At 57.9% G+C, this 18,039-nt stretch overlaps 1 protein-coding gene across 1 annotated transcript in view; it reads right to left on the bottom strand.

Moving 5' to 3' along the window:
• The window catches only part of hgh1 (HGH1 homolog (S. cerevisiae)), a 55,452-nt gene extending 41,718 nt beyond the window's left edge, over window positions 1-13,734 (bottom strand). The window contains 6 exon segments of the mRNA XM_067999507.1: window positions 5,134-5,232; window positions 9,822-9,922; window positions 11,908-12,095; window positions 12,097-12,357; window positions 12,359-12,492; window positions 13,692-13,734. Coding sequence (XP_067855608.1) covers window positions 5,134-5,232; window positions 9,822-9,922; window positions 11,908-12,095; window positions 12,097-12,357; window positions 12,359-12,454 — 745 coding nt within the window. The 5' untranslated portion in view covers window positions 12,455-12,492; window positions 13,692-13,734.
• Window positions 13,735-18,039: the final 4,305 nt, after the last annotated feature.

The raw sequence follows: 18,039 nt of genomic DNA, 5'->3' as shown, positions 1-18,039 counted from the left end.
TCCACTACCGACCGTCTCCTTCTCTCCTCCACTACCGACCGTCTCCTTCTCTCCTCCACTACCGACCGTCTCCTTCTCTCCTCCACTACCGACCGTCTCCTTCTCTCCTCCACTAACGACCGTCTCCTTCTCTCCTCCACTACCGACCGTCTCCTTCTCTCCTCCACTACCGACCGTCTCCTTCTCTCCTCCACTACCGGCCGTCTCCTTCTCTCCTCCACTACCGACCGTCTCCTTCTCTCCTCCACTACCGACCGTCTCCTTCTCTCCTCCACTACCGACCGTCTCCTTCTCTCCTCCACTACCGACCGTCTCCTTCTCTCCTCCACTACCGACCGTCTCCTTCTCTCCTCCACTACCGACCGTCTCCTTCCCTTCTCCACTACCGACCGTCTCCTTCCCTCCTCCACTACCGACCGTCTCCTTCCCTCCTCCACTACCGACCGTCTCCTTCTCTCCTCCACTACCGACCGTCTCCTTCCCTTCTCCACTACCGACCGTCTCCTTCCCTCCTCCACTACCGACCGTCTCCTTCCCTCCTCCACTACCGACCGTCTCCTTCTCTTCTCCACTACCGACCGTCTCCTTCTCTCCTCCACTACCAGCCGTCTCCTTCCCTCCTCCACTACCAGCCGTCTCCTTCCCTCCTCCACTACCGACCGTCTCCTTCTCTCCTCCACTACCGACCGTCTCCTTCCCTCCTCCACTACCGACCGTCTCCTTCTCTCCTCCACTACCGACCGTCTCCTTCCCTCCTCCACTACCGACCGTCTCCTTCTCTCCTCCACTACCGACCGTCTCCTTCCCTCCTCCACTACCGACCGTCTCCTTCCCTTCTCCACTACCGACCGTCTCCTTCTCTCCTCCACTACCGACCGTCTCCTTCCCTCCTCCACTACCGACCGTCTCCTTCTCTCCTCCACTACCGACCGTCTCCTTCCCTTCTCCACTACCGACCGTCTCCTTCTCTCCTCCACTACCGACCGTCTCCTTCTCTCCTCCACTACCGACCGTCTCCTTCTCTCCTCCACTACCGACCGTCTCCTTCTCTCCTCCACTACCGGCCGTCTCCTTCCCTCCTCCACTACCGACCGTCTCCTTCTCTCCTCCACTACCGACCGTCTCCTTCTCTCCTCCACTACCGACCGTCTCCTTCTCTCCTCCACTACCGACCGTCTCCTTCCCTCCTCCACTACCGACCGTCTCCTTCTCTCCTCCACTACCGACCGTCTCCTTCTCTCCTCCACTACCGACCGTCTCCTTCCCTCCTCCACTACCGACCGTCTCCTTCCCTCCTCCACTACCGACCGTCTCCTTCCCTCCTCCACTACCGACCGTCTCCTTCCCTCCTCCACTACCGACCGTCTCCTTCCCTCCTCCACTACCGACCGTCTCCTTCTCTCCTCCACTACCGACCGTCTCCTTCCCTCCTCCACTACCGACCGTCTCCTTCTCTCCTCCACTACCAGCCGTCTCTTTCCCTCCTCCACTACCGACCGTCTCCTTCCCTCCTCCACTACCGACCGTCTCCTTCCCTCCTCCACTACCGACCGTCTCCTTCCCTCCTCCACTACCGACCGTCTCCTTCTCTCCTCCACTACCGACCGTCTCCTTCTCTCCTCCACTACCAGCCGTCTCCTTCCCTCCTCCACTACCAGCCGTCTCCTTCCCTCCTCCACTACCGACCGTCTCCTTCCCTCCTCCACTACCGACCGTCTCCTTCTCTCCTCCACTACCGACCGTCTCCTTCTCTCCTCCACTACCAGCCGTCTCCTTCCCTCCTCCACTACCGACCGTCTCCTTCTCTCCTCCACTACCGACCGTCTCCTTCCCTCCTCCACTACCGACCGTCTCCTTCTCTCCTCCACTACCGACCGTCTCCTTCCCTCCTCCACTACCGACCGTCTCCTTCTCTCCTCCACTACCGACCGTCTCCTTCTCTCCTCCACTACCTGCCGTCTCCTTCCCTCCTCCACTACCGACCGTCTCCTTCTCTCCTCCACTACCGACCGTCTCCTTCTCTCCTCCACTACCGACCGTCTCCTTCTCTCCTCCACTACCGACCGTCTCCTTCTCTCCTCCACTACCAGCCGTCTCCTTCCCTCCTCCACTACCGACCGTCTCCTTCTCTCCTCCACTACCGACCGTCTCCTTCTCTCCTCCACTACCGACCGTCTCCTTCCCTCCTCCACTACCGACCGTCTCCTTCCCTCCTCCACTACCGACCGTCTCCTTCTCTCCTCCACTACCGACCGTCTCCTTCTCTCCTCCACTACCGACCGTCTCCTTCCCTCCTCCACTACCGACCGTCTCCTTCCCTCCTCCACTACCGACCGTCTCCTTCCCTCCTCCACTACCGACCGTCTCCTTCTCTCCTCCACTACCGACCGTCTCCTTCCCTCCTCCACTACCGACCGTCTCCTTCTCTCCTCCACTACCAGCCGTCTCCTTCTCTCCTCCACTACCGACCGTCTCCTTCTCTCCTCCACTACCGACCGTCTCCTTCCCTTCTCCACTACCGACCGTCTCCTTCTCTCCTCCACTACCGACCATCTCCTTCTCTCCTCCACTACCGACCGTCTCCTTCTCTCCTCCACTACCGACCGTCTCCTTCTCTCCTCCACTACCGACCGTCTCCTTCTCTCCTCCACTACCGACCGTCTCCTTCTCTCCTCCACTACCGACCGTCTCCTTCCCTCCTCCACTACCGACCGTCTCCTTCTCTCCTCCACTACCGACCGTCTCCTTCTCTCCTCCACTCCCGACCGTCTCCTTCTCTCCTCCACTCCCGACCGTCTCCTTCCCTCCTCCACTACCAGCCGTCTCCTTCTCTCCTCCACTACCGACCGTCTCCTTCCCTCCTCCACTACCGACCGTCTCCTTCTCTCCTCCACTACCGACCGTCTCCTTCCCTCCTCCACTACCGACCGTCTCCTTCTCTCCTCCACTACCGACCGTCTCCTTCTCTCCTCCACTCCCAGCCGTCTCCTTCCCTCCTCCACTACCGACCGTCTCCTTCCCTCCTCCACTACCGACCGTCTCCTTCTCTCCTCCACTACCGACCGTCTCCTTCCCTCCTCCACTACCGACCGTCTCCTTCCCTCCTCCACTACCGACCGTCTCCTTCTCTCCTCCACTACCGACCGTCTCCTTCTCTCCTCCACTACCGACCGTCTCCTTCCCTCCTCCACTACCGACCGTCTCCTTCCCTCCTCCACTACCGACCGTCTCCTTCTCTCCTCCACTACCGACCGTCTCCTTCCCTTCTCCACTACCGACCGTCTCCTTCTCTCCTCCACTACCGACCGTCTCCTTCTCTCCTCCACTACCGACCGTCTCCTTCTCTCCTCCACTACCGACCGTCTCCTTCTCTCCTCCACTACCGACCGTCTCCTTCCCTCCTCCACTACCGACCGTCTCCTTCTCTCCTCCACTACCGACCGTCTCCTTCCCTTCTCCACTACCGACCGTCTCCTTCCCTTCTCCACTACCGACCGTCTCCTTCTCTCCTCCACTACCGACCGTCTCCTTCTCTCCTCCACTACCGACCGTCTCCTTCTCTCCTCCACTACCGACCGTCTCCTTCTCTCCTCCACTACCGACCGTCTCCTTCTCTCCTCCACTACCGACCGTCTCCTTCCCTTCTCCACTACCGACCGTCTCCTTCCCTTCTCCACTACCGACCGTCTCCTTCCCTCCTCCACTACCGACCGTCTCCTTCTCTCCTCCACTACCGACCGTCTCCTTCTCTCCTCCACTACCGACCGTCTCCTTCTCTCCTCCACTACCGACCGTCTCCTTCTCTCCTCCACTACCGACCGTCTCCTTCCCTTCTCCACTACCGACCGTCTCCTTCCCTTCTCCACTACCGACCGTCTCCTTCCCTCCTCCACTACCGACCGTCTCCTTCTCTCCTCCACTACCGACCGTCTCCTTCTCTCCTCCACTACCGACCGTCTCCTTCCCTCCTCCACGACCGACCGTCTCCTTCTCTCCTCCACTACCGACCGTCTCCTTCTCTCCTCCACTACCGACCGTCTCCTTCCCTCCTCCACTACCGACCGTCTCCTTCTCTCCTCCACTACCGACCGTCTCCTTCTCTCCTCCACTACTGACCGTCTCCTTCTCTCCTCCACTACCGACCGTCTCCTTCCCTCCTCCACTACCGACCGTCTCCTTCTCTCCTCCACTACCAGCCGTCTCCTTCTCTCCTCCACTACCAGCCGTCTCCTTCTCTCCTCCACTACCGACCGTCTCCTTCCCTTCTCCACTACCGACCGTCTCCTTGAACCCTCTCCCCCGCCCCCTCCAACAATAAATGTGGGGAGCTCTTGGCCGTGTTCATCACTAAGATTAGGGACATAGGAACAGGAGCGGGCCTGTTCCGCCATTCAATCAGATTGTGGTTGATCTGTGACCTAACGCCATTTACCCACCATGACTCCATATCCCTTAATACACTTGGTTAGCAAAAATCTATCTAAAAATTATTAATTGAGCTAGCATCTGCTGCTTTTTGTGGGAGAGAGTTCCACACTTCTATCACCCTTTGTGTGAAGAAGTGTCTCCTAACTTCTCTCCTGATTGGCCTGGCTCTGATTTTAAGGTTCTGTCCCCTTGTCCTAGACTCCCCCACCAGCGGAAAAAGTTTCTCTCCATCTACCCTATCAATTCCTTTCAAAATCCTAAACACCTCAATCAAATCATCCCTTAACCTTCTATATTCCAGGGAATACAAGCCTGGTTTATGTAATCTCTCCTCATAATCTAACCCTTGGAGCTCTGGTGACATTCTGGTGAATCTGCGCTGCGCTCCTTCCAAGGCCAATATATCCCTTCGAAGGTGTGGTTCCCTGAGCTGTGCACAGTACAGATTGAGACCGCCCGTTCAGCTTGTCGACGCTCACCGTCTAGGCTCACAAAGGACAAACCGTTACCTGAGTCAGACACCACTGCCCTGGCGACGAGTCAGTGCCTTCAGAGGGCAAGGGCAGGAATATTTAAAAACTCGTCCAACCCGCAAATGCTCTTTGGACAGGTCAGGGTAGACTGCCTCCGCCAAAATCTTCAAAATCCCATTCGGTGTTGGCGTTACCGGGCCCTGTGACTAACCGTGTCCCGGTGCTCCCTTACCTTCCATTTCACCTTCGCTCAACTCCTCAGGACCAGCCAGTGGTAGCAGCAGGAACGGGAGAATGTCCACTTCACTGCCAAGCAACCACTCGTGATAGGCTGCAGGGAAGAAAAGAAAGACACGATCAAAGAACAGGGCGGTGATTACATTTTGGTTGCGTACAGGAGGCTGGCGGGTTCTCCACAAATAACGCGGACCCATTTAGCACCAGCAAGTCTGCAGCAGGACTTTTGCACTGTGACCTACCCCATCGATCCGAACAGGCAAATATCTCATCTGAAAGACGGCATCGCCGACAATGCAGCACCCCCCACGGTGCAGTGCTCCCTGGGTACCACCCCCCACCTCGTACAGTGCTCCCCGGGTACCCCCCCCCCTCGTACAGCGCTCCCCGGGTACCCCCCCCCTCGTACAGCGCTCCCCGGGTACCCCCCCCCCTCGTACAGCGCTCCCCGGGTACCCCCCACCCTCGTACAGCGCTCCCTGGGTACCCCCCACCACGGTGCAGCGCTCCCTGGGTACCACCCCCCCCCTCGTACAGCGCTCCCTGGGTACCCCCCCCTCGTACAGCGCTCCCCGGGTACCCCCCACCCTCGTACAGCGCTCCCTGGGTACCCCCCACCACGGTGCAGCGCTCCCTGGGTACCACCCCCCACCCTCGTACAGCGCTCCCTGGGTACCGCCCCCCCACGGTGCAGTGCTCCCTGGGTACCGCCCCCCCACGGTGCAGTGCTCCCTGGGTACCCCCCCCCCCCACCCACGGTGCAGCGCTCCATGGGTACCGCCCCCCCCCCCCCCCCCCATGGTGCAGTGCTCCCTGGGTATCGCCCCCCCCCCCCCCCCATGGTGCAGCGCTCCCTGGGTACCGCCCCCCCCCCCCCCCCCCCCATGGTGCAGTGCTCCCTGGGTATCGCCCCCCCCCCCCCCCCCATGGTGCAGTGCTCCCTGGGTACCCGCCCCCCCCCCCCCCCCCCCATGGTGCAGTGCTCCCTGGGTATCGCCCCCCCCCCCCCCCATGGTGCAGCGCTCCCTGGGTACCGCCCCCCCCCCCCCCCCATGGTGCAGCGCTCCCTGGGTACCCGCCCCCCCCCCCCATGGTGCAGCGCTCCCTGGGTACCGCCCCCCCCCCCCCCCCCATGGTGCAGCGCTCCCTGGGTACCGCCCCCCCCCCCCCATGGTGCAGCGCTCCCTGGGTACCGCCCCCCCCCCCATGGTGCAGCGCTCCCTGGGTATCGCCCCCCCCCCCCCCCCCCCATGGTGCAGCGCTCCCTGGGTACCGCCCCCCCCCCCCCACGGTGCAGCGCTCCCTGGGTACCGCCCCCCCCCCCCATGGTGCAGCGCTCCCTGGGTACCGCCCCCCCCCCCCCATGGTGCAGCGCTCCCTGGGTACCGCCCCCCCCCCCCCATGGTGCAGCGCTCCCTGGGTACCCCCCCCCCCCCCCCATGGTGCAGCGCTCCCTGGGTACCGCCCCCCCCCCCCCCCCCCATGGTGCAGCGCTCCCTGGGTACCGCCCCCCCCCCCCCCCCATGGTGCAGCGCTCCCTGGGTACCGCCCCCCCCCCCATGGTGCAGTGCTCCCTGGGTACCGCCCCCCCCCCCATGGTGCAGTGCTCCCTGGGTACCGCCCCCCCCCCCCCATGGTGCAGTGCTCCCTGGGTACCGCCCCCCCCCCCCCCATGGTGCAGTGCTCCCTGGGTACCGCCCCCCCCCCCATGGTGCAGCGCTCCCTGGGTACCGCCCCCCCCCCCCCCCCCCACGGTGCAGCGCTCCCTGGGTACCGCCCCCCCCCCCCCCCCATGGTGCAGTGCTCCCTGGGTACCCGCCCCCCCCCCCCATGGTGCAGTGCTCCCTGGGTACCGCCCCCCCCCCCATGGTGCAGCGCTCCCTGGGTACCGCCCCCCCCCCCCCCCCCCCATGGTGCAGTGCTCCCTGGGTACCGCCCCCCCCCCCATGGTGCAGTGCTCCCTGGGTACCGCCCCCCCCCCACGGTGCAGTGCTCCCTGGGTACCGCCCCCCCCCCCCCATGGTGCAGTGCTCCCTGGGTACCGCCCCCCCCCCCCATGGTGCAGTGCTCCCTGGGTACCGCCCCCCCCCCCCCCCCATGGTGCAGTGCCCCCTGGGTACCGCCCCCCCCCCCCCCCATGGTGCAGTGCTCCCTGGGTACCGCCCCCCCCCCCCATGGTGCAGTGCCCCCTGGGTACCGCCCCCCCCCCCCATGGTGCAGTGCTCCCTGGGTACCGCCCCCCCCCCCACGGTGCAGTGCTCCCTGGGTACCGCCCCCCCCCCCCCCCATGGTGCAGCGCTCCCTGGGTACCGCCCCCCCCCCCCCCCACGGTGCAGCGCTCCCTGGGTACCGCCCCCCCCCCCCCCATGGTGCAGTGCCCCCTGGGTACCGCCCCCCCCCCCCCCATGGTGCAGTGCTCCCTGGGTACCCCCCCCCCCCATGGTGCAGTGCTCCCTGGGTACCGCCCCCCCCCATGGTGCAGTGCTCCCTGGGTACCGCCCCCCCCCCCCCCCCCCATGGTGCAGTGCTCCCTGGGTACCGCCCCCCCCCCCCCATGGTGCAGTGCCCCCTGGGTACCGCCCCCCCCCCCCCCCCATGGTGCAGTGCCCCCTGGGTACCCGCCCCCCCCCCCCCATGGTGCAGTGCTCCCTGGGTACCGCCCCCCCCCCCACGGTGCAGTGCTCCCTGGGTACCGCCCCCCCCCCCCCCCCACGGTGCAGCGCTCCCTGGGTACCCGCCCCCCCCCCCCCCCCCATGGTGCAGTGCCCCCTGGGTACCGCCCCCCCCCCCCCCATGGTGCAGTGCTCCCTGGGTACCGCCCCCCCCCCCCCCCCATGGTGCAGTGCCCCCTGGGTACCGCCCCCCCCCCCCCCATGGTGCAGTGCCCCCTGGGTACCGCCCCCCCCCCCCCCCATGGTGCAGTGCTCCCTGGGTACCGCCCCCCCCCCCCCCCCCCATGGTGCAGTGCTCCCTGGGTACCGACCCCCCCCCCATGGTGCAGTGCTCCCTGGGTACCGCCCCCCCCCCATGGTGCAGTGCTCCCTGGGTATCGTGCTCCTTCGGTACCCGCCCCCTCAGTACTGCAATTGTACCTTCTCTCCAATAGTGACACTCCAGCACCTCCACTGGCGGGACGATGTTATTGCACCATGACAAGTTTACATAGGCTGTTTCCATTATAAACGCGGACTCGGGAATTGTAATGGGAAAGAGAGACAGGAGGTGGCGGGCAGATGCAAGATTTATGATGTCTTTTTGAAATTTGGACGAGCCCGGTGCACTGCAATGGTCTCTCTCAGGCCTGTACATTCCTTCATTCACATGATGCTGAGCAAACCTCTCCCTTTCCGGCTCTCCAGCAAGACGGCAGAGGAACTGCAATTAGAGTCAAAATAAAGTGCGAGGGTGGAGGCCTGGGTGAGTTGGGAGTTTCTGCCGAGAAGTAGCTTGCATTTACACAGCTTACCCGCGTTTCTCGGAAACGTCCCCACGCACAGGGTGCAGGCCAATTTTCCAACATTCACCCAGGCACCCAGATGGATCCAATAGCCCCAGGTACAGGAAGATCTGCCGCCAGCTCTCACGGATCGAATTTCGGTTCTCAATTCCCTTCCCTTCCAACCCCCACTCCTCCTCCTGAAGAGGTTGATCTGAGGGTGCAGTTCCACAGGCACCAGCAGACCACCAAAAGACCATTCTACACAGGCCGTAGAAGGCTGTGTTCACTTTCTGATCACAATTTCTCACTGGGCTCTTCTGCGGTGTCGGCCGTGGCTCAGCGGGCAGCACTCCCGCAACTGAGTCAGTAGGCGGTGAGTTCAAGCCCCACTCCAGAGACTTGAGCACATAATCCAGGCTGAAATTCCCAGTGCCAGTACCGAGGGAGCGCTGCACTGTCGGAGGTGGCGGCCTTCGGATGAGACGTTAAACCGAGGCCCTGCCTGCCCCTCTCTCGAGTGGATGTAAAAGATCCCACGCCACTATTTCGAAGATGAGCAATGGAGTTCTCCCCGGTGTCCTGGCCAATATTTATCCCTCAAACAACATCATTAAAACAGATCATCTGGTCATTATTGCATTGCTTTTTGTGGGAGCTTGCTGCGCATAAATTGGCTGCCACGTTTCCTATATTACAACAGTGACCACACTTTAAAAGTGTAAAGCGCTTTGGGACGTCCCAAGGTCGTGAAAGGCACTGCATAAAGCTGAAAACTTTCTTTTTTTCTTTTCTTTGTAGCCCATCGAACCTTGGTCCATCTTCTGCCCCCTCATTAGCCTGGGGACACGGAGGCCTGATATAGCGTCACTGAACGAGATCAACGTAGACTGGATACCCAACCTGGGGCTTTCCAATTAGCGCAGGTCATAAAATAGATGGTCAATCTAACTTTTATGGTGAGAGAGCTGCAGCTATCGGGGCTTCACCCCCAGTATTTACATAGGTCAAGTTATTCTCTCCGCTCGGAGCTCAGGTTTGGAAGGGCATAGGAACAGGAGGAGGCCATTCAGCCCCAAAGAGCCTGTTCCGCTGTTCAATCAGATTATGGCTGATCATCACTCCACCTACCCGCCCTGGACAGAATCTACCGGTGTAATGCCGGGCGGTTTTCACAGCTCAGACATTGAACGCGCCCACCGATACGTCCTACGAGCGACAATGCCGGTCGGAGGTGGGATACTCACAGTGGTCGAAGCAGCAATTGCGAAGCGTGCCCACCACACCCCCTCGCCGCACGCTCGAACCCTCGTACTGCGTATAGGGCAGAAGTCGCTGAACAACACACCTGCAGGAAAAAGAGCAAATCACATGGGTTGGCTTGAGGACGCTGGGATAGAAGTTACCACACAGAGATCTCTCTGCTCCTCCACAGTCCTGGCTTCTCACCATTTAGAAAATACTCTGCTCTATCTTTCTTAGGTCCTCAGTGGATGACCTCACACTTCCCCACATTGAATTCCATCTGCCACAGTATTGCCCACTCACATAATCTCTCAATGTCCCTTTGCAACTTTCTGCTCCCATCTACTCTATTTACTGTCCCACCTAACTTAGTGTCATCAGCAAATTTAGAAATACGGCTCTCTGTTCCTTCATCTAAGTCATTTATTAATATAGTGAATAGCTGTGGCTAGTCCCTTGGGGCACATCACTAGTCACATCCTGCCATTATCCCTACTCTCAGTCTCCTACCTCCTAACCAATTCCCAATCCAAGCCAACAGGTTGCCTCCAATTCCATGCACTTTCATTTTTGTTAAGAATCTCCTATATGGAACCTTGTCGAATGCCTTCTAGAAGTCCATATAAATAACATCCATAGACACTCCCTTATCTACCACATTTGTTACCTCCTCAAAAAATTTAACAAGGTTCATTAGACATGACTTACCCTTCACAAATCCATGCTGGCTCGCTGATCAACTCACGTTTGTCCAAATGCTCAGTCACTCTGTCCCTAACAACAGGTTCCAGTAACTTCCACACAACTGACGTTAGACGAGTAGGCCTATAATTCCTCAGTTTCTCTCTCCTACCCGCCTTAGTCCCACTCCCCAGCTCTTTCCCCATAGCCCAGCAAATCTTTCCTTTTCAAGTATCTAACCAATTCCCTTTTGAAAGTTGTGACTGAATCTGCCTCCACCACCCTTTCAGTCAATCCATTCCAGATCATAACAACTGATTGCATAAAAAAATTCTCATCTCCCCACTTTGGTTCTTTTGCCAATTACCTTAAATCTGTGCCCTCTGTTTAATGACTCTCCCGCCACTGGAAACAGTTTCTCCTTATTTACTCTATCAAAACTCTTCACGATTTTAAACGCCTCTATTAAATCTCCTCTTAACCATAGGAACAGGAGTAGGCTATTCAGCCCCTCGTGCCTGCTCCGCCATTTCATAAGATCATGGCTGATCTGTGATCTAACTCCATATACCTGCCTTTGGCCCATATCCCTTAATACCTTTGGTTGCCAAAAAGCTATCTATCTCAGATTTAAATTTAGCAATTGAGCTAGTATCAATTGCCGTTTGCGGAAGAGAGTTCCAAACTTCTACCACCCTTTGTGTGTAGAAATGTTTTCTAATCTCACTCCTGAAAGGTCTGGCTCTAATTTTTAGACTGTGCCCCTACTACTAGAATCCCCAACCAGCGGAAATAGTTTCTTTCTATCCACCCTATCCGTTCCCCTTAATATCTTATAAACTTCGATCAGATCACCCCTTAACCTTCTAAACTCTAGAGAATACAACCCCAATTTGTGTAATCTCTCCTTGTAACTTAACCCTTGAAGTCCGGGTATCATTCTAGTAAACCTACGCTGCACTCCCTCCAAGGCCAATATGTCCTTCCGAAGGTGCGGTGCCATCTCTGCTCTTCTCCCGTCTCTCCACATAACTGAAATCCCTCATCCCTGGTACCATTCTAGTAAATCTCTTCTGCACCCTCTCTATGACCTTGACATCCTTCCTAAAGTGTGGTGCCCAGAATTGAACACAATATTCCAGCTGAGGCCTCACCAGTGTTTTATAAAGGTTTAGCATAGCTTCCTTGCTTTTGTATTCTATGCCTCTATTTATAACACAAAGGATCCCTTATGTTCTTTTTTAAAAACAGCCTTCTCAACTTGTCCTGCTAACTTCAAAGATTTGTGTCTGTGCACCCCCAGGTCTCTCCCTATTCCTGCACTCCCTTTAAAATTGTACCATTTAGTTAATATCCCTATTAGTTAGAACTAGTTTGTAGTTGGAGGGAAGGTATAATGCAGCAGACCTGTCCTTATCCAGCACAAACTGCCTGGTCTCTGGTAACTGGGTCAGGTTGGACAGCAGTGGTCCCAGGTAGTGAAGAGCCACCTTTTTGTTATAACCGTCGGTGCAGAAGATCTCCACGATCTTCGCCAAGCCACCGTCACCCTCGCTCTGAATGGCACCGAACACCTCCCGGCATGTTTGCTCCCCCCCGGGAGAGGTTGGACAGGATGGAGCAGATTTGGTCGGAGAAGTCGTACTCCGGGTCCCAGAGATTCCTCAGCAGGGTGGGGACCAGGTTGGCGTCCCGCGCCAGGGGCCCGCGGGCAGAGGCGTCGGCCGACAGGTTGACCAGGGCGAAGTAGCAGTCCTTGGCCACGGCCCGAGAGGCGTCCTTGGTCAGAGTCGACAAGGCCTTCAGGACGTCGGGACTCTGCCCCAGGAACCGACAGCCCTCCTGGCTGCCGGTCAGGACCCAGCACGTACTCCACGGCCTGGCCCTTCAGGTCCGCGCGGGTCTCGAGCGTCAGGAAGCCCAGCAGCTCCCGGGCCCGTCCATCCTCCAGCATGGCCGGCTTTTCCGCAGCGCAGCAGGTCGGTCAGTTCTCTGCCAGAGGCAACAGACAGAACCATCAGTGAGGTCAGTGAGCCATCATACAGTCCAGGCAGGTTAACAGAAAGAAAGATCTTGTATTTATACAGTGCCGTTCACCACCTCCGGACGTCCGAAGCACTTTACAGCCAACGAGTATTTATCGAAGTGTAGTCACTGTGGTAATGGAGGAAACGAGGCAGTCGGCCTGCGCCCGGCGCAGATTACAACCCCGGGTCCTACACTCCCCCCCACCCCCCCGGGGTCCTACACTCCCCACCCCCCCCCCCCGGGGTCCTGCACTCCCCACCCCCCCTCGGGGTCCTGCACTCCCTACCCTACCCCCCCCCCGGGTCCGACACTCCCTACCCTACCCCCCCCCGGGTCCTACACTCCACCCCCCCCCCCCCCCGGTCCTACACTCCACCCCCCCCCCCGGGTCCTACAGTCCACACCCCCCCCCCCCACCCGGGTCCTACACTCCACCCCACCCCCACCCCCCCCTACACTCCACCCCCCCCCCCCCCGGGTCCTACACTCCACCCCACCCCCCCCTACACTCCACCCCCACCCCCCCCGGGTCCTACATACCCCCCCGGGTCCTACATACCCCACCCCCCCCGGGTCCTACATACCCCCCCTGGGTCCTACATACCCCCCCCCGGGTCCTACATACCCCCCCCGGGTCCTACATACCCCCCCCCCCCCGGGTCCTACATACCCCACCCCCCCCCCCCCCCCGGGTCCTACATACCCCATCCCCCCCCCCCCCCCCGGGTCCTACATACCCCCCCCCCCGGGTCCTACATACCCCACCCCCCCCCCCCCCGGGTCCTACATACCCCACCCCCCCCCCGGGTCCTACATACCCCCCCCCCCCCCCCCCCGGGTCCTACATACCCCCCCCCCCCCCCCGGGTCCTACATACCCCCCCCCCCGGGTCCTACACTCCCCCCACCCCCCCGGGGTCCTGCACTCCCTACCCCCCCCCCCCCGGGGTCCTGCACTCCCTACCCCCCCCCCCGGGGTCCTACACTCCCCCCCCCCGGGTCCTCCATACCCTCCCCGGGTCCTCCATACCTCCCCCCCAAGGAATCATACATTAGTAAATGTCGGCGATTGTCACGGATTTTGTCGGGGGGGGGGGGGGGGGGGACATTAAACAGGCCCCGCGGGGGGAGATTTGAACAAGTTTGATTCAAACCGCCACTCACCCCTCACACGCGCTGCTGCTCAAAGCCAATCGGAAGTACCGCCCGCATGAAAGTGATTGACACCGCCAGTGACCAATGAGAAATCAAAACGGTCCAAGCGTCATGCGAATCAGCCCGCCGGCTCATACCGGAATTGGCCGCTAGGCCCTGTGGGATTTGTAGTTCTATTTGGAAGAGAATTGCTCCAATGGCTGGAAAACGGCTCTGGCCAAGGGTCATTGACCTTTTTTTATTCGTTCATGGGATGTGGGCGTCGCTGGCGAGGCCAGCATTTATTGCCCATCCCTAATTGCCCTTGAGAAAGTGGTGGTGAGCCGCCTTCTTGAACCGCTGCAGTCCGTGTGGTGAAGGTTCCCCACAGTGCTGTTAGGAAGGGAGTTCCAGGATTTTGACCCAGCGACGATGAAGGAACGGCGATATATTTCCAAGTCGGGATGGTGTGTGACTTGGAGGGGAACGTGCAGGTGGTGTTGTTCCCATGTACCTGCTGCTCTTGTCCTTCCAGGTGGTAGAGGTCACGGGTTTGGGAGGTGCTGTCGAAGAAGCCTTGGCGAGTTGCTGCAGTGCATCCTGTGGATGGTGCACACTGCAGCCACAGTGCGCCGGTGGTAAAGGGAGTGAATGTTTAGGTTGGTGGATGGGGTGCCAATCAAGCGGGCTGCTTTATCTTGGATGGTGTCGAGCTTCTTGAGTGTTGTTGGAGCTGCACTCATCCAAGCAAGTGGAGAGTATTCCATCACACTCCTGACTTGTGCCTTGTAGATGGTGGAAAGGCTTTGGGGAGTCAGGAGGTGAGTCACTCGCCGCAGAATACCCAGCCTCTGACCTGCTCTCGTAGCCACAGTATTTATATGGCTGGTCCAGTTAAGTTTCTGGTCAATGGTGACCCCCAGGATGTTGATGGTGGGGGATTCGGTGATGGTAATGCCGTTGAATATCAAGGGGAGGTGGTTAGACTCTCTCTTGTTGGAGATGGTCATTGCCTGGCACTTATCTGGCGCGAATGTTACTTGCCACTTATGAGCCCAAGCCTGAATGTTGTCCAGGTCTTGCTGCATGCGGGCTCGGACTGCTTCATTATTTGAGGGGTTGCGAATGGAACTGAACACTGTGCAGTCATCAGCGAACATCCCCATTTCTGACCTTATGATGGAGGGAAGGTCATTGATGAAGCAGCTGAAGATGGTTGGGCCTAGGACACTGCCCTGAGGAACTCCTGCAGCAATGCCCTGGGGCTGAGATGATTGGCCTCCAACAACCACTACTATCTTCCTTTGTGCTAGGTATGACTCCAGCCACTGGAGAGTTTTCCCCCTGATTCCCATTGACTTCAATTTTACTAGGGCTCCTTGGTGCCACACTCAGTCAAATGCTGCCTTGATGTCAAGGGCAGTCACTCTCACCTCACCTCTGGAATTCAGCTCTTTTGTCCATGTTTGGACCAAGGCTGTAATGAGGTCTGGTGCCGAGTGGTCCTGGCAGAACCCAAACTGCATCGGTGAGCAGGTTATTGGTGAGTAAGTGCCGCTTGATAGCACTGTCGACGACACCTTCCATCACTTTGCTGATGATTGAGAGTAGACTGATGGGGCGGTAATTGGCCGGATTGGATTTATCCTTTTTGTGGTCAGGACATACCTGAGCAATTTTCCACATTGTCGGGTAGATGCCAGTGTTGTCGCTGTACTGGAACAGCTTGGCTAGAGGCGCAGCTAGTTCTGGAGCACAAGTCTTCAGCACTACAACCGGGATGTTGTCGGGGCCCATAGCCTTTGCTGTATCCAGTGCACTCAGCCGTTTCTTGATATCACGTGGAGTGAATCGAATTGGCTGAAGACTGGCTTCTGTGATGGTGGGGATATCGGGAGGAGGCCGAGATGGATCATCCAATCGGCACTTCTGGCTGAAGATGGTTGCAAACACTTCAGCCTTGTCTTTTGCACTCATGTGCTGGACTCCGCCATCGTTGAGGATGGGGATGTTTACAGAGCCTCCTCCTCCCATTAGTTGTTTAATTGTCCACCACCATTCACGACTGGATGTGGCAGGACTGCAGAGCTTTGATCTGATCCGTTGGTTGTGGAATCGCTTAGCTCTGTCTATAACATGTTGCTTCCGCTGTTAGCATGCATGTAGTCCTGAGTTGTAGCTTCACCAGGTTGGTACCTCATTTTTAGGTACGCCTGGTGCTGCTCCTGGCATGCTCTTCTACACTCCTCATTGAACCAGGGTTGATTCCCTGGCTTGTTGGTAATGGTAGAGTGAGGAATATGCCGGGCCATGAGGTTACAGATTGTGCTGGAATACAATTCTGCTGCTGCTGATGGCCCACAATGCCTCATGGATGCCCAGTTTTGAGCTGCTAGATCCGTTCTGAATCTATCCCATTTAGCACGGTGGTAGTGCCACACAACATGTTGGATGGTGTCCTCAGTGTGAAGACGGGACTTCATCTCCATGAGGACTGTGCGGTGGTCACTCCTACCAATACTGTCATGGACAGATGCATCTGCGACAGGTAGATTGGTGAGGACGAGGTCAAGTAAGTCTTTCCCTCGTGCTGGTTCACTCACCACCTGCCGCAGGCCCAGTCTGGCAGCTATGTCCTTCAGGACTCGGCCAGCTCAGTCAGTAGTGGTGCTACCGAGCCACTCTTGGTGATGGACATTGAAGTCCCCCACCCAGAGTACATTCTGTGCCCTTGCTACCCTCAGTGCTTCCTCAACATGGAGGAGGACTGATTCATCAGCTGAGGGAGGACGGTAGGTGGTAATCAGCAGGAGGTTTCCTTGCCCATGTTTGACCTGATGCCATGAGATTTCATGGGGTCCGGAGTCAATGTTGAGGACTCCCAGGGCCGCTCCCTCCTGACTGTATATCACTGTACCACCACCTCTGGTGGGTCTGTCCTGCCGGTGGGACAGGACATACCCAGGGATGGTGATGGAAAGAGTCTGGGACGTTGGCTGAAAGATATGATTCTGTGAGTATGGCTATGTCAGGCTGTTGCTTGATTAGTCTGTGGGACAGCTCTCCCAATTTTAGCACAAGTCCCCAGATGTCAGTGAGGAGGACCTTGCAGTGTCGACTGGGCTTGGTTTGCCTTTGTCGTGTCCGATGCCGGGTGGTCCGTCCAGTTTTATTTTTAGTATGACTTTTTTTAAGCGAGATTTTACAACTGAGTGGCTTACTCGGCTATTTCAGAGGGCAATTAAGAATCAACCACATTGCCGTGGGTCTGGAGTTACCTATCGGCCAGACCAGGTAAGGACGGCAGGTTTGTTCCCCTAAAGGGCATTAGTGAACCAGATGGGTTTTTGCGACAATCCGATAGTTTCATGGCCACCATTACTGATACTAGTATTTTAATTCCAGATTTTTATTTAATGAATTGAATTTAAATTCCCCAGCTGCTATGGTGGGATTTGAACTCGTGATTTCGGATCTATTCGTCCAGGCTTCTGGATTGCTAGTCCAGTAACATAACCACTATGCTACCGTACCTGAAGCATTGCCTCTGATTCTTTCTCCACAGATGCTGCCTGGCTTGCTGAGTATTTCCAGCATTTTCTGGTTTTGTTTCAGATTTCCAGCATCCGCTGTATTTTGCTTTTGTTCCAATGACCAAGGGACAGAGAAAGTGCGCACTTGGTGGAGAGAGACAGCTTGGGCTTTAATGTCCCTCCTAACAGTTGAATAGATGGCCCGCATTCCACAGACTTTGAGCACATAATTCAGGCTGACACCCCCAGTGCAGTACTTTGGGAGTGCTGCACTGTCGGAGGTGTTGTTTTTCGGATGACACTTTAAACTGAGGCCCCATCTGCCAACAGATAGAATCATAGAAAGTTATGGCACAGAAGGAGGCCATTCGGCCCATCATGTCCGTGCCGGCCAAAAAAGAGCTATCCAGCTTAATCCCACTTCCCGGCACTTGGTCTGTAGCCCTGTAGGTCACGGCACTTCAAGTGCACATCCAAGTACTTTTTAAAAGAGTTGAGGGTTTCTGCCTCTCCCACCCTCTCAGGCAGTGAGTTCCAGACCCCCACCGCCCTCTGGGTGAAAAATATTCTCCTCCATTCCCCTCTAATCCTTCTACCAATTACTTTAAATCTATGCCCCCTGGTCACTGACCCCTCTGCTAAGGGAAATAGGTCCTTCCTATCCACTCTATCTAGTCCCGTCATAATTTTGTACACCTCAATTAAATCTCCCCTCAGCCTCCTTTGTTCCAAAGAAAACAACCCCAGCCTATCCAATCTTTTCTCACAGCTAAAATTCTCCATCCCTGGCAACATCCTCGTAAATCTCCTCTGTACCCTCTCTAGTGCAATCACATCTTTCCTGT

Source organism: Heptranchias perlo, chromosome 2, assembly GCF_035084215.1.
Source record: "Heptranchias perlo isolate sHepPer1 chromosome 2, sHepPer1.hap1, whole genome shotgun sequence".
NCBI classification, from domain to species: Eukaryota; Metazoa; Chordata; class Chondrichthyes; order Hexanchiformes; family Hexanchidae; genus Heptranchias; species Heptranchias perlo.
The sequence above is the reverse complement of the archived record's forward strand: the minus strand, read 5'-3'. Positions and strand labels throughout refer to the sequence as shown.